Genomic DNA, 12,234 nt, shown 5'->3' on the forward strand with positions numbered 1-12,234 from the left:
TCTTTACACAGAATTTGGCAATATTTGAAAGGTTTCATAGTGTCTGTACCTGAAATAGGCCATGAGTGTTTGTGAGGACGTTAGGGTTAGTCATGTGGTTAGTGGAGACGGCTTTTGATGCTGTAGGGAGCACTTGTGTGTGTGAAAATCACACTCACAGTTATGTAATAGCTGTCTTCAAAGCACTGATCTTTCACCCTGCAGATAAAAGCTTATTGTATTTCTAAGCATAGTGTTTAAATACATAATGTACTTAAATACATAATGTACTTAAATGCATAATGTACTTAAATATACAAAGGTAAGTGACCCATCTTTTTGGAGTCTGATGGCACTTAACAGAACACGGTGAAGATTTTTGAATGGCCCATTACATGACAAAGAATGATTAATCATGCGTTCACAGCCTGCTTAACCTCATCAGAGTCTTTCTTTTACTATTTTTCTTCTTTGAGAAGCATCTTTTGAGATGCATATTTTAATACTTCACTCTATTAAATGCCAAAGTGTATCAATATTCAATGAATCTTCAGAAAGATCTGTTTTATTAGTAGGTAAGGAGCACACGCTGATTACAGTGATTAGTTATATTTCATTTGTAAAATACAACTCCCAGCTCAATCCACAACATTTTAGTCAAATAATTTCCCACTGTGCCAATATCTCTTATAGAATAGTGCACTTTGCTCTTTAACAATGTGAAATCAGGGTCAGGACAGCATTTGCCAGGGGTTCAAAAGACGACACTCATGCACTTTAGTATGTAATCAGTCTGATGGAAAGAGGTGGTCTTATCTACCAGCATCCATGTGCAGTATCTAAGTTGGCCTCTGCCATTTTTGGGTCGTTTGGTCCCTGTGTTCAGCTGTCTTACGAGGATGTTTGTGATGGGACCTCTAACACAGGAAGGAGCCAAGGTCCCAAACGGTTCTGTTTTGTTTCAGCTGTGATCTTATTTCCGCAGTAAAAAAAAAATCATTTTCACACACAGCAGCTGACCTTGAAATTGGCAGGAAAGCGGAGAAAGGCAACATAATTAAGGTAGAAGGACGTGGATCTTCATGCAGGAAATGGCGATGCATTTATTTGTGCTGTGGGGTGGAGGTCTGGTGCTCGTTCCTCTTTACGAGGCCCTAGTTTGCCACAAGAAGCTGAAGCCAGTCAGTGATAATTGCGTTTAAATGTTTTATTTTTCCTTTTTAAGCTGCTGTTATTTGGATGATTGCTGTGTTACCTGTTGCCAAAAAACTGAATTTAATCCTGGCGTACTTTATGCCAAAAATATTTCCCATGCCATCCTAGAGTTTTGGAACCACCAGCGTTGTTACTGAGGTTGACATAAAATACGTACGCAGGGAGAGCCAGTGAAGTAAAACGGATTTTAGAAGCGTAACGGAATCACACGCTGCTACACTCACATTGCCTTAGGAGTGACAACTGGAAGGAGGAAATTTTGTAAATAGAATAGAACAGAACAGGGATCCTTTGGTGGAAGGAAGGGCTGAGGTTAGCACTGTTGCCTCACGCCTCTGGAAACCAGGGTTCGAGTCTTTTGGAGTTTGCCTGGTCTCCCCGTGTCGTTTCTTCTGGGTTCTCTGGTTTCTCACTGCAGTCCAAAAGGTGTCTGTAGGTGTGAATGGTGTGTGTGTGCCCTGCGATGGGTTGATGCCCCATCCGGGGATATTCCCTGCCCTGTGCCCCTAACTTTTAGGATAGGCTCTGGCCCCCTGCAACCCTGCATAGGGCAAGCGGGTATAGAACACAGATGGGTACTGATACTTAGGTGAAAAGAGAATTTCAAACAATCCTGCCTACCTGTCTATAAGACACACATATTGGTGGGAGCCTGATTAGGGGTCACAGTGCAGGGTCAGCCAGTGTGCAGAACCCCTGCAGCTGGGGGGGTTAAGGGCCTTGCTTAGGTGTCTCTCAGTCTGTTAGCATTGGGACTTGAACCAGCTACCTTCTGATCACAGGGGCCTGCTCATCCATACAGACAGAGGAGGGTGCAGATCTGGAAAGGAGGGCCCAGTGCACTTTTTGTGTTGTGGCTACAGAAAAGGCGGGGTGGGGGGGGGCTGCCTGTTTGTTTAAGGTATGTGAGGAAGGCCTCGCCCTAGCCAGCTTACAGAGCCTGGGCTGTGCTGCCCTTTAGCATCACCCTACCGTCCTTTCAAAATACCTGCTGTTTACTTTGGACTTGTAAAGTCCAGCAGTATATTTGGGCTCTGGAAAGACAAATACGTTCGCTAGAGGTCACCTTTCAAAAAGCTAGACCGTAAAAATTGACAAATATGAAATGGTGGTGGGGGTGGGGGGGGTGGTGAGTGATATCTTTCCGCATTATTCTGGAATGAGGAAGCGCGTTCCCTGCCCTCTGCATGCCCATAGGCTGGGCATTTCTCTTCCTGTTTTAACTTTAGCTGGTAACTTGTATCTACCTTGTATCTCATTCTGCCATGAAATGATGGAATTAAAAACAAACGCTAGCTATCTTTCCGGACTTGACAACCCTGAGGAGTGTGAAAAACCTTGCCCTCCTCTTGAATACCGTGTGTTTTTCTTTCTGTGAGGCTGGAGACATTTCCAAATCCCTTACGAGCTTCTTGATATGAAGCTGTTAATTTGTTTAAAATGTTCATGGGTAGTTTTCTAAGCTCTGCGATCACATTTCATGGAAAGTCTCTCACCATTCCTAAGGCCCTTTGGCGCTGCGTAGGGTTTCAGAACTGGCCCAGCTTTCGCGGTGAAGGGATTAACATGACCCAGCTGAAGGTGCCTATGCAGAGATTTTGGGTGCAAATTTCAGTGTACATGCAGAAGGACAAGCCCGGATCCAGGAAAGGCTGCATCAGCTCACCTTATTCATCTGAAATCATCTTTCCAAACTGATTTGGCTGCAGGGAAACACGGATTGTATTCTTATTAACCGATTAATTGTTTTTCCTCTCAATTTTAAAACTAATTCAGGATAAAATGATACAGTACTGTAGTCACCTCTGGGTCTATAACCATTATAATGTTCTCATTGGTTTTAGTAAAGCTGGCGCATAGACAGACAGCTGTCAAAACACTAAGAATGGCGTAGGGTAAGTAGCTATTTTGAGCACCACAGCTAGGGTTGCACACAGATATGCACAGAACCCTGGGTGAGGGGTGTTGTACGGTGATACAGCACTGCTCCATTTATATCTGCCTTACAGTCTCATTTTAGCACGTTATGATGCTGTCGTGTAGTATTCTGTGAAATGAAGATGCTCCGTTAACTAGTGCACAGCCCAGCACTGCCCCCATATCTTGGAGACCGGTCACACAAGAACCTTCTGTAATATTTCCACCTTAAATCCATTAATTATGGAACCGAAGCAGGAAGTCGGCTCTGCACAAGCAGGGACGCTTCTTAATGCGCCATACATCTGTGCAGACTCTTTCACAGTTTTGAAGCACTTTGAATTCCTCTTGCAGGAGGACAGGATATAGCAATGGTGTCTGTTTCCTGGCCCTACAGGTCGAATTAGTGTCTATTGTGTCTGCATGGTGATTTGCGGGATTAGGGTGCAGCCCTGGGCTAAATTAATTAGGGTCAGACTCTTGTCAGTGGATTAACCGTTTCTGTGAGTCATGTCATCTGTTACCCGTCCAGGTTGCTCATAGCATGGTAGTTTAACAGATGGCTGCCTGTTTGTACACTGCAGACTCCAGCTTGTTCCTAGTTTTTATATCCATCTCCAAAGTTTGGGAAATAATGCAGTTAGCAGCAAGCTAAAGGTGTTTTTTTTAGAATAAGCACTTATACTTATAAAGGCTTCACCTACCAGCCTGACCAGGACAAGCAGATGCCCTGAGCTTCAGCTATAAAACCCGTAGTACTTCAGTTCATGCATGCGTGACATTTTTATCTACGGACATTTACCCGCTATTACCAAACAATACGACTGATGAAATCACCAGTGCCTTCTGGTGAACTTGACCAGTATTTCTCAACCCTGTCCTCTCGGTCCTCCAGGCAGTCTGCATTTTGCTCCCTCCCATCTCCCAGCACCAAACAATCAAGAACTCTAAATACCTGAAGAGCTGGAAGGTAGCAAAAATGTGGACTGTCTGGGGGTCCCTGAGAACTGGTCTGAGAAACTTTGGATTACACTGTATGCCTTCACTGCATGCAGAGTGGTGGGGGGGGGGTGACAAATAAGTATAGCCTTGGAACTTGTAGGTTCTAGCCTTTTGAGGACCCCCGTTGTAGAGTGGGGTATTTAACCTGCACCACTCCTTTTAAATATCTAATTGCATAAATAGGTAAAAATTCAAATAGTCTTTGGACTTTTGTGTTGAGCGTGAATTGTTTCCACGGTTCACGCATCCCAAATGCAGAATGGAAGGCAGCTGGCTTTCTCACGGTCCCATGGGACCCCCGAGACGTCTTTGGTGATGGCTGGGACCGCGCCCACTTGGCTGATCGCACCTGGAAACGCCAGTGCTCCTGGCAGAATGGGGCTGTTGAAGATTTAGATATCCTTCAAGATCCAGCTCCGTTTTCCATGAAGACCTGAAAGCTGAAATGCATCTCCAGCAGAGATAAAGCATTATAAATTCAGTTCTGGGGGAGGGAAAAACAGGTTTCCACAAAGTTCAGCTAGTCTCATTGGGCTCGGGTTGGACTAAAACTGGAAATTGGAACGTGAAACGTGAAATGTTTTTTTGGAAGCAGAAACTGATTTTTGATTTTATATTATTTTTTTTTAAGTTGCAAAAGGAGAGGTGTTGGCGAAATACCAGTATTTGAGCCTTGTATCTGGGTCAACAGAATCATACGTATTTCGAAGGACATCAGGCGTTATTTTAATAGCTGTCTTTGAATTGAAGATGGATGTAAGACTCGTTAAAATTCAGACAACTGTAAATCAAAATTGCATAATGAAATGAAGTGTTCCACGGGTTGTTAATTTGAGAGAGTAACTACGATGTAAATGAGCCATAAAACTGGTCTTCTCCTCAGGCCACGAAGACCACTGTTCCCATAAACTGAAACCAAAGTGCAGCCAAACGCATGCTAATTACAGCTGCTAAATCTTCTCCAGCTATTCAGTCCCATAAAAAGATCCTTCTGTTGAGTTTTGTGGGCCTCACCTCCATGTGCAGCTTCTACAGTAGGAACGCTTGGTTTTACTGGAGTTCTGTGATCACACCGACAATGGGAACTGATGGCTTTATGGAGGGAACGTGCTCTACACTCTCACCATTGAGTACACTGCAGAGAAACTGACCAATGGCCATTCATTTAAACCATGCTCATGCCAGTCATTGTTGACCTATTGTTTGAAGTCTTGTATGGCATCACAGCTATAAATAGAACATCTTCATTGTCATTGTTCATGTACAACAAAACTCTTTGCCCTCTCTCCAGTAATACTACATATTGTATAAAAAGGGAATTATACCTGAATAGTGAAATACAGGGCAGTAGTGCAGAAGTGACTACTGGTGACGACTGGGATTCTGATGCAATGAGAGCTAAATGGCAAGATTTGCATTCTTGGAATTCTGCTGGTCACCTGCTCGGCTTTGGCTGCTGTTTGCTGCAGTTTAAAGTTCACAGCCTTGTTAACCAGGGGTTGCAGTATTCAAACTTGTTTTAAAGCCTTGGTTGATCTTTAAGTCTTCATTGGTCATTGTAAAGTGCAGTCTGCATCGTGTAATTTACCACTTAACGATTAAACTGCTCATGTAGTCACTTACACTTATCTAGTTATGAATGCTTGTGAAAAGGGGGTGTGTTTTGGGGAGGGGATGACATCCGGGATCAGCCCCTCTGGAGGCCAGTATGTATTTGAAAATTGTTTGAAGTTGGGGGGAGAGTTCAGAAGCATCAGTCTGTCTTGTGGTTTTTACACATGCAAGACGTGTATTTGTTTTCTGTCTGGTTCATCACCTCGTTCCTTCCCTCAGTAGCCCTGTGACTGGGACCCTGTCGCCATACAGAGCCAGATTATTGCTAAATTGCATTACATTCTCACTTTTTTCCCTCATCCTTTACTCATTGGTATGGGCGATGGAATGCAGCGTTATTTTATTAATTCCTGGCCCTATCTTCATGCCGGTTATAGCGTTCAGAGCATGAAGAGTCTTGCATAAATGCCACTCATATAGCAGCCCCGCCGTGGGCAAATCGCCATAGAGTGAGGAACGGGGAATGATCTGGAAGGCGTCTGCATTTCTAAACCTGGTCTGTGCTTGATACCGAGTTCTTAGCAGCGCTAATCCAGGGAAAGCGTGACTTGCCATAATATGACCCCATAAAACTTGTACCCTTGTTATTTCTCATAAGCTTCTTTTAATGAAGCATCACTTGCATGTGTTTCTCTGCAGGGCATACAGGACGCTTCACCAAAGCCCTGCTCTGCACCAGCCTGCTCTTCCTGCTGGCACATCTAACCTTCCAGATATGCTTGCACACCATCCCAGGGCTGGACAATGAGCTGGGACACAACTGTAAGGAACCCTTGGGTGGGGGGAGGGGGGCAAGGACCTCAGCAATATTGTTCTCTTAGTCTGTCCGCTTAGAATGAGGATAAATGCTCAGTTCAGAACACTTCTCAGATATCAGATGATGTCCTTTGACACTATAATATCCCCCATTTTTCTTTTTATCTTAATGACTGGAAAGTTTTCTGTGGGTCTGCGATTCAGCCAGGTTCCCAGCTTCTTCTCTTCCACAAATTAGATTAGATAGTAACACTTTACTTGACTGGGCACAAATAAGATAGTATCATGCTATTACTTATTTATTAATTAACCACAAACTAAGTCTTAGTTATATACTGATTTCATGTTAATTCAACATTAATGAATTGTGATGTTTTATCTCAAGCAGTTATTATATTTGTTGCTGTTGATTCTGTAAACCTTTCTGAACTACTGAAGGAACAAGTAATGAATGACACAAGTGAAATACTGATCCCATGCTTGTTCATCTATAATGAATCGTAACGCATATTTTACCTTTTGTAGCAACTATATTCGTTCATGATTTGTTCATTGTTTGTACTTCAGTAGTAACTGAGTTATCAGTAAGTAATTGTGCCGTGTCAAGTAATGTGTTGTGGATTAGATTAGATTAATTCAACTTTATTGTCATTGCACAAAGTACAAATACCCAGAACTCAGTACCCAGCAGCTCTGGCCGCCTGTGGCCAATTGAAACCCAGCAGGGCTTTGACTCAACGCCGAGGAACGGGCACCTGGCCGCGCGTGCGAAATGCTAACTGTCCTTTGCTTGGTCTTGTCTGACAGGCAGCTCTTGGGAGACCTTAACGCACCACATCGGTGTATCCAGGTATGTGTTTGGGGGCAGCTGGGCTTGGCTTTAGTATCTACTGACACACAGCCACATTGACTGGAGGGTAATGTCAAAACTGGGCCAAACCGCTTCAGATTCCATGAATCATTTCTCTGTCCAAAAATGTCACTTATAAAAAAATATTTTCATGAATATGAAGCACATTTTGTACTCTTTTGCCAGCTTATGCCTTGTCATTGTTTATTTCAACCACAATGAAATTATCCTTTGAAATCAATCAATCAAGCAGTCTTTATTCATATAGTACTGTTTTAACCTCAGGGTTTACAGTGCTTTACAGACATTTAAAAGAAAGGAATTAAAATAAGCATACACAGAAAAAAATAGTATGCAATATAAACGAACAGAATAACCTATTGTAATTGTTGCATAAAATAATAAAATAACTGGTTATCGTAGTTGGTATCTTTATGTATAAAAATATATTCAAAATTTAGCATGGGCTAATTTTCTGTCTTTCGTAGTTTATTTTCATGTTGCTGCTTGAAACTCTCTGAAAGGTCATGTTGACAGTTTTACCCCAATATTCTTCAGTATATTAGTTGGAGTGTTATCTGTAAGCGATGCAAAATCCATACTGGTGCTTCCTTATATGTTGCATATAAAGATCTTATACATTTCCATATTTCTGCCCATGGCATTTCATCTATTTTTAACATTAAGATCTTTTTTCCTTATGTGTCATAAATTATCGGAGTGCAAATTACTAGCTTGATAAAGTCTTCTTTCTTGTGCTGTGTCTTTGTGTCTGCCTGTGTATGTAACCCAAACCCCCCTCCCCCCAAAAAGGTTACCTCTGAACGATCACTGGATGGTGCTGCGACTTATAGCCCCGGACCTGGGCATCTTCCTCGTCTCACTGGTCACCCTGATCCTTGGCTATCGGCTGCTGGGCAGGAGGGATAAAGTGCGGGAATTGGAGGCTGCACACAAGGTGAGCGGAGCACAGAGACATTTCAGGGGTCCTGGGCAAAGTGAAGGTCTGTGCTGTGGGCGGACAGAGTGGGACAGTCATCCACAGGAGCATCTACTTGTCTTCTGCTCGCTGCACGCTCGCTCGATGGGGTTGAGGGTTTCCTGCCAGGCAGCTCAGGAAGTGAAGGCGGCCACGTCGCCACGTGGCAGAGAAGCCCGTGATGTGTGGAATCTCACCCCCCTGCGCCCACACCGAATAGCACAGCAGAACCCACCGCTCGTAATACTGAGCCCTCGTTAAAGATGGAGAAAAAAATCCTCTGATCCGGGTTCAAAATGTACAGCTACCTTTGCTGTGTTTTTCTGACCATCATCACACCAGCTGGTAGTTGGGTCTAATTGGCATCTTTTGAAGTTAAAAGTTTAAAATTAGTTAAACAGAGAAGACCGTCGTGCAGCTGTAGCTTGGCTGTAAAACGCCTGGGGGAGCCACGCGACGCTTCTGACGCGGGGGGCAGAGTCATTTCGAGCAGTTCGGTTTTGCGTGGGGGGGGGGGGGAGTTCGTGGGCGGATCACATTTCAGAATCTGCCGTGCCCACAGCTGCAATTACTGAGGACTGCAGGGTGCTGAGCGTGGCGGCGCGTCTTTGGGGGGGGGGGGGGGCACTGGGTACACGTTACACGTCTGTGAGAAAACGAATGTTGGCAAAGGTGACTAGCGGACTTTCTAACTCGCCTGGCAAACAGTGACTTCCCCCAAAATCCCCTGACAAAGAATGACTTCCTCTTTGCTGTGGTTTGTTCTTAAAGGCTGAAATTCTTGCCAGTGAACCATGGCACCTTTTTCTCGTGTTTCTGCCTTAGACATGTTCATGTCCTACAGTTGGTGAGCTCCAGAGCCCGGCTCAGGCCTTTTATTGTTCGGACATGACGTGTTTACTGTGATTTCGTCTTGGGCCACCAAGACGATGCTGAGGTAATAGGGTGGGCTCCTTGCTCGCTGGTGACAAAGGACGATTGTTTTAGGCCTCTTGGTTTCCACAACCAGGGCGTTGGAGGCTGGCATGGGCACACAGCAGCAATGCTCAGTGGTCACAAACACATGCCCAGTCGTCCCCCCCCATAGCCTCTCATTCAAACGCTAGCTGCTCCCACAAAACACAAGCAGTAAAAATGTTGACAATTCTTTTCTGATGTGATTTTTTTTCCTCTCATTTCCATGTTGTCAGTGTTTCAGCTTCCCCATCCCTCTACATCAAATATCCTTTCTGTCTCTCTCTCTCTCTCTCTCTCTCTCTCTCTCTCTCTCTCTCTCTCTCTCTCGGCCGCCCGTCCGTCCACGTGCTCCCGCATGCACTCGGCGCGGCTGCCAAAGCGTGCTGCAGCGTCCCTCTTCGTCACCAAGGCAACCGCAGAAACAAACACCACCCCAATTATTGGTAGCGCAGAAAAATAGAACACTTTATTAGGACAATTAATGATTTTTTTTTCTCCCCTCGCCTATTGTACTGTAGATGGAAATATGTCAACAGTGGAAACCGTTTCCCCTCACTGATGTTAAATAGAAAATATATAGACCACTGAGGTGATCTTGTTGTCTCAGCTTCTTTTCACTTATAAAATACTTTGTAAATTAGGGGCCTGGCAGGTGTTGGGAGTCATGCCTTATTGCCAGTGTGAAATAATGGATTAAACGATGGGTGCCATGTGTTACAGATGCCGTGAATGTGTCATCGGCATAAATGCGCCCCACCCAGAGGGTCATATGGATCGATCCTGGCCCCAGGTTCCTTGCCTGGATCTTGTGTCTGAACCGCGTGCTCGTTCTACGCAGTTTGCCCCTGCAGAGGTGGTCCATGGGCGGGCTTTGATGTGGATGCTGGATCCGTGCTGCCCTGGGCTATGTTCCGTTAGGGAGTGGGCCAAGCCGAAGTCCTCATCTGGCTTAAGTTATCACTATTGTTCAGCTTTGCACAGCCCAGCAGTGGAAAGGGAGCCCAGAATGATCCCCCACCCACATGCCAGCACACACGTGTACAGCCCTGCTGGTAGTGCTTACGATTGCTTGGGGAGCTGATGAAAGCAGGATGCGCAGTCATTTTCTGTTAAAGGTCTTCCACTGATCTCAGATCTGTTTTGACTCTGGGGGAGGATGTTCGTATATTGAATCTTTGTACAGTTTACATTAGCATCCGCATGGGAGCAACGCATCTGTGTCGAAGGGCATGGATATGAGATCATGCTGCTGCGTTATTCCCATGGAAGCTAATTCCCCATCAGTGTTCTCCTATCGGACCCCGCTTGGTTTATGTGTGAGATGACTAGTGCAGTTCAAACTGGTGCCCAAGTTGGACTGGAATGGAATGGCTCTGGCGAACTCAAGCAAAGAAGACATTGTCGGTATACACAGCTGATTCCTGCCTGCTTATGTGGGTGGTGATTGCTGGTGGGCGTGTCTGAATGTTGCCCTCAGGACCATTGTGTGCTGGGGACTCTGCTCTGCCATCACGGTGTCCATATAGACTGAGGATCGTTGGCTTTGACACTGGTAGGTCTTCTAACAGCGGCATCTCCTCATGAGGTCTGTGTGTGTGTGTGGGGGGCGGGGGAGGGGTCACAGTGGGGGAGGGAGTAGCCATGTGGGAGAAGCGGGGGCTGGGCAGGAAGCATAGCAGCTGACCCCTTAGCGCAGTTCCCATGGCATTCCCACTGGGAGTGTAATGTACAATCACATGTCCCTTTCGCCTAACAGGATAAAGAGAGCATGTTCTAGTTGACAATCTGTAATGGTAGCTGATGATCTCTCCCTCAAGTCTGTGTATGAATGTATAGTGTAACTGGATGGCTGAGTTCACAGCCTCATTACACCTGCCCTTGATTTCAGTGTGTTTATGGGAGGGGAGGTGGGTAGGGGGCACCGCAAACTAGGTGGTCAGCCGCTCTGTATTTGGCCATGTCTTGTGTCTGTGGTTTCCCTGCCAAGTTTCTTCAGTGTTTTCAGTTGCACATTGTCTGCTTGTTCCAGGGTTTGTACCTTTTGCATGGTTACTGGGGGAGACTTGCAGTGCCAGGGAGTACCAGTGAGAGGGAGGGAGGGAAGGAGGGGCAGGCAGCATTTTGTGAATTTATACGTGGAAAGATCTTGTATATGGGGTGTAGAAATCTGGATTGTTTTGGAATATCCATCCACCTCCCAACTACATATCCTGCTCAGGGTCAGAGGAAGGGCCTGGAACCTCTCCCAGGCAGCGGAAGGCTGGGGTACCACGAGCAAGTTAGTGATGCCAGTTAGCCAGTTACCCTCTCTGCACGTCATTGCACTGCAGGAGAGACCCGTCTGACATGGGGAGAGCATGCAAACTCCACACGTGGCAGAGGTGGATATCGATTTAGTAGAGTAAAATAAAATATTATGGGATAAATTACAGTTGAGTATTTCCTAAGCTATTAAATATTATAATGTTTTTGAGCTCTTATTTACGCTGAGCGCATGGGCAGTCCTCAGGTTAACAACAAGATGAAGTGAATGAATATTACATTTGCAGTATATAGCACTTAAAATTTACATTACAGTACCAACAGGAGCCACTTCAACCACCACTGTGTAGCACCTACTTGGACGATGCAATGACAGCCATTCTGCACCAGTACGCTCACCAGACAGTAACTAAAGGAGCAGGAGAGAATTCACCTGGTAGATATAGTGGATGATTAGGAGGCCAGATTTGAAAGGGCCACAGTGGACAATTTTAGCCAGAGCATCGGGGTACCACCCCTACTCTTGTGAAAGATGCCCAGGGATCATTTATGACCTCATAGGGTCAGGACCTCAGTTTTATGTCTTGTACGAAGGACAGCTCCATTTTTACAGCACGGTGTCCCCATCACTGCACTGGGGCATTGGGACCCACACTGACCACAGGATGGGCTAACCTGTTGGCCACACCAACATCTCTGCCAG

At 45.3% G+C, this 12,234-nt stretch overlaps 1 protein-coding gene across 1 annotated transcript in view; it reads left to right on the forward strand.

Moving 5' to 3' along the window:
* Positions 1 to 12,234, forward strand: part of piezo1 (piezo-type mechanosensitive ion channel component 1) — a 65,884-nt gene that overhangs the window by 25,111 nt on the left and 28,539 nt on the right. The window contains 3 exon segments of the mRNA XM_049030716.1: positions 6,367 to 6,489; positions 7,291 to 7,333; positions 8,147 to 8,291. Of these exon segments, the coding sequence (XP_048886673.1) occupies positions 6,367 to 6,489; positions 7,291 to 7,333; positions 8,147 to 8,291 (311 nt within the window).

The sequence above is a fragment of the Brienomyrus brachyistius genome, chromosome 11, assembly GCF_023856365.1.
Source record: "Brienomyrus brachyistius isolate T26 chromosome 11, BBRACH_0.4, whole genome shotgun sequence".
Lineage (NCBI taxonomy): Eukaryota > Metazoa > Chordata > Actinopteri > Osteoglossiformes > Mormyridae > Brienomyrus > Brienomyrus brachyistius.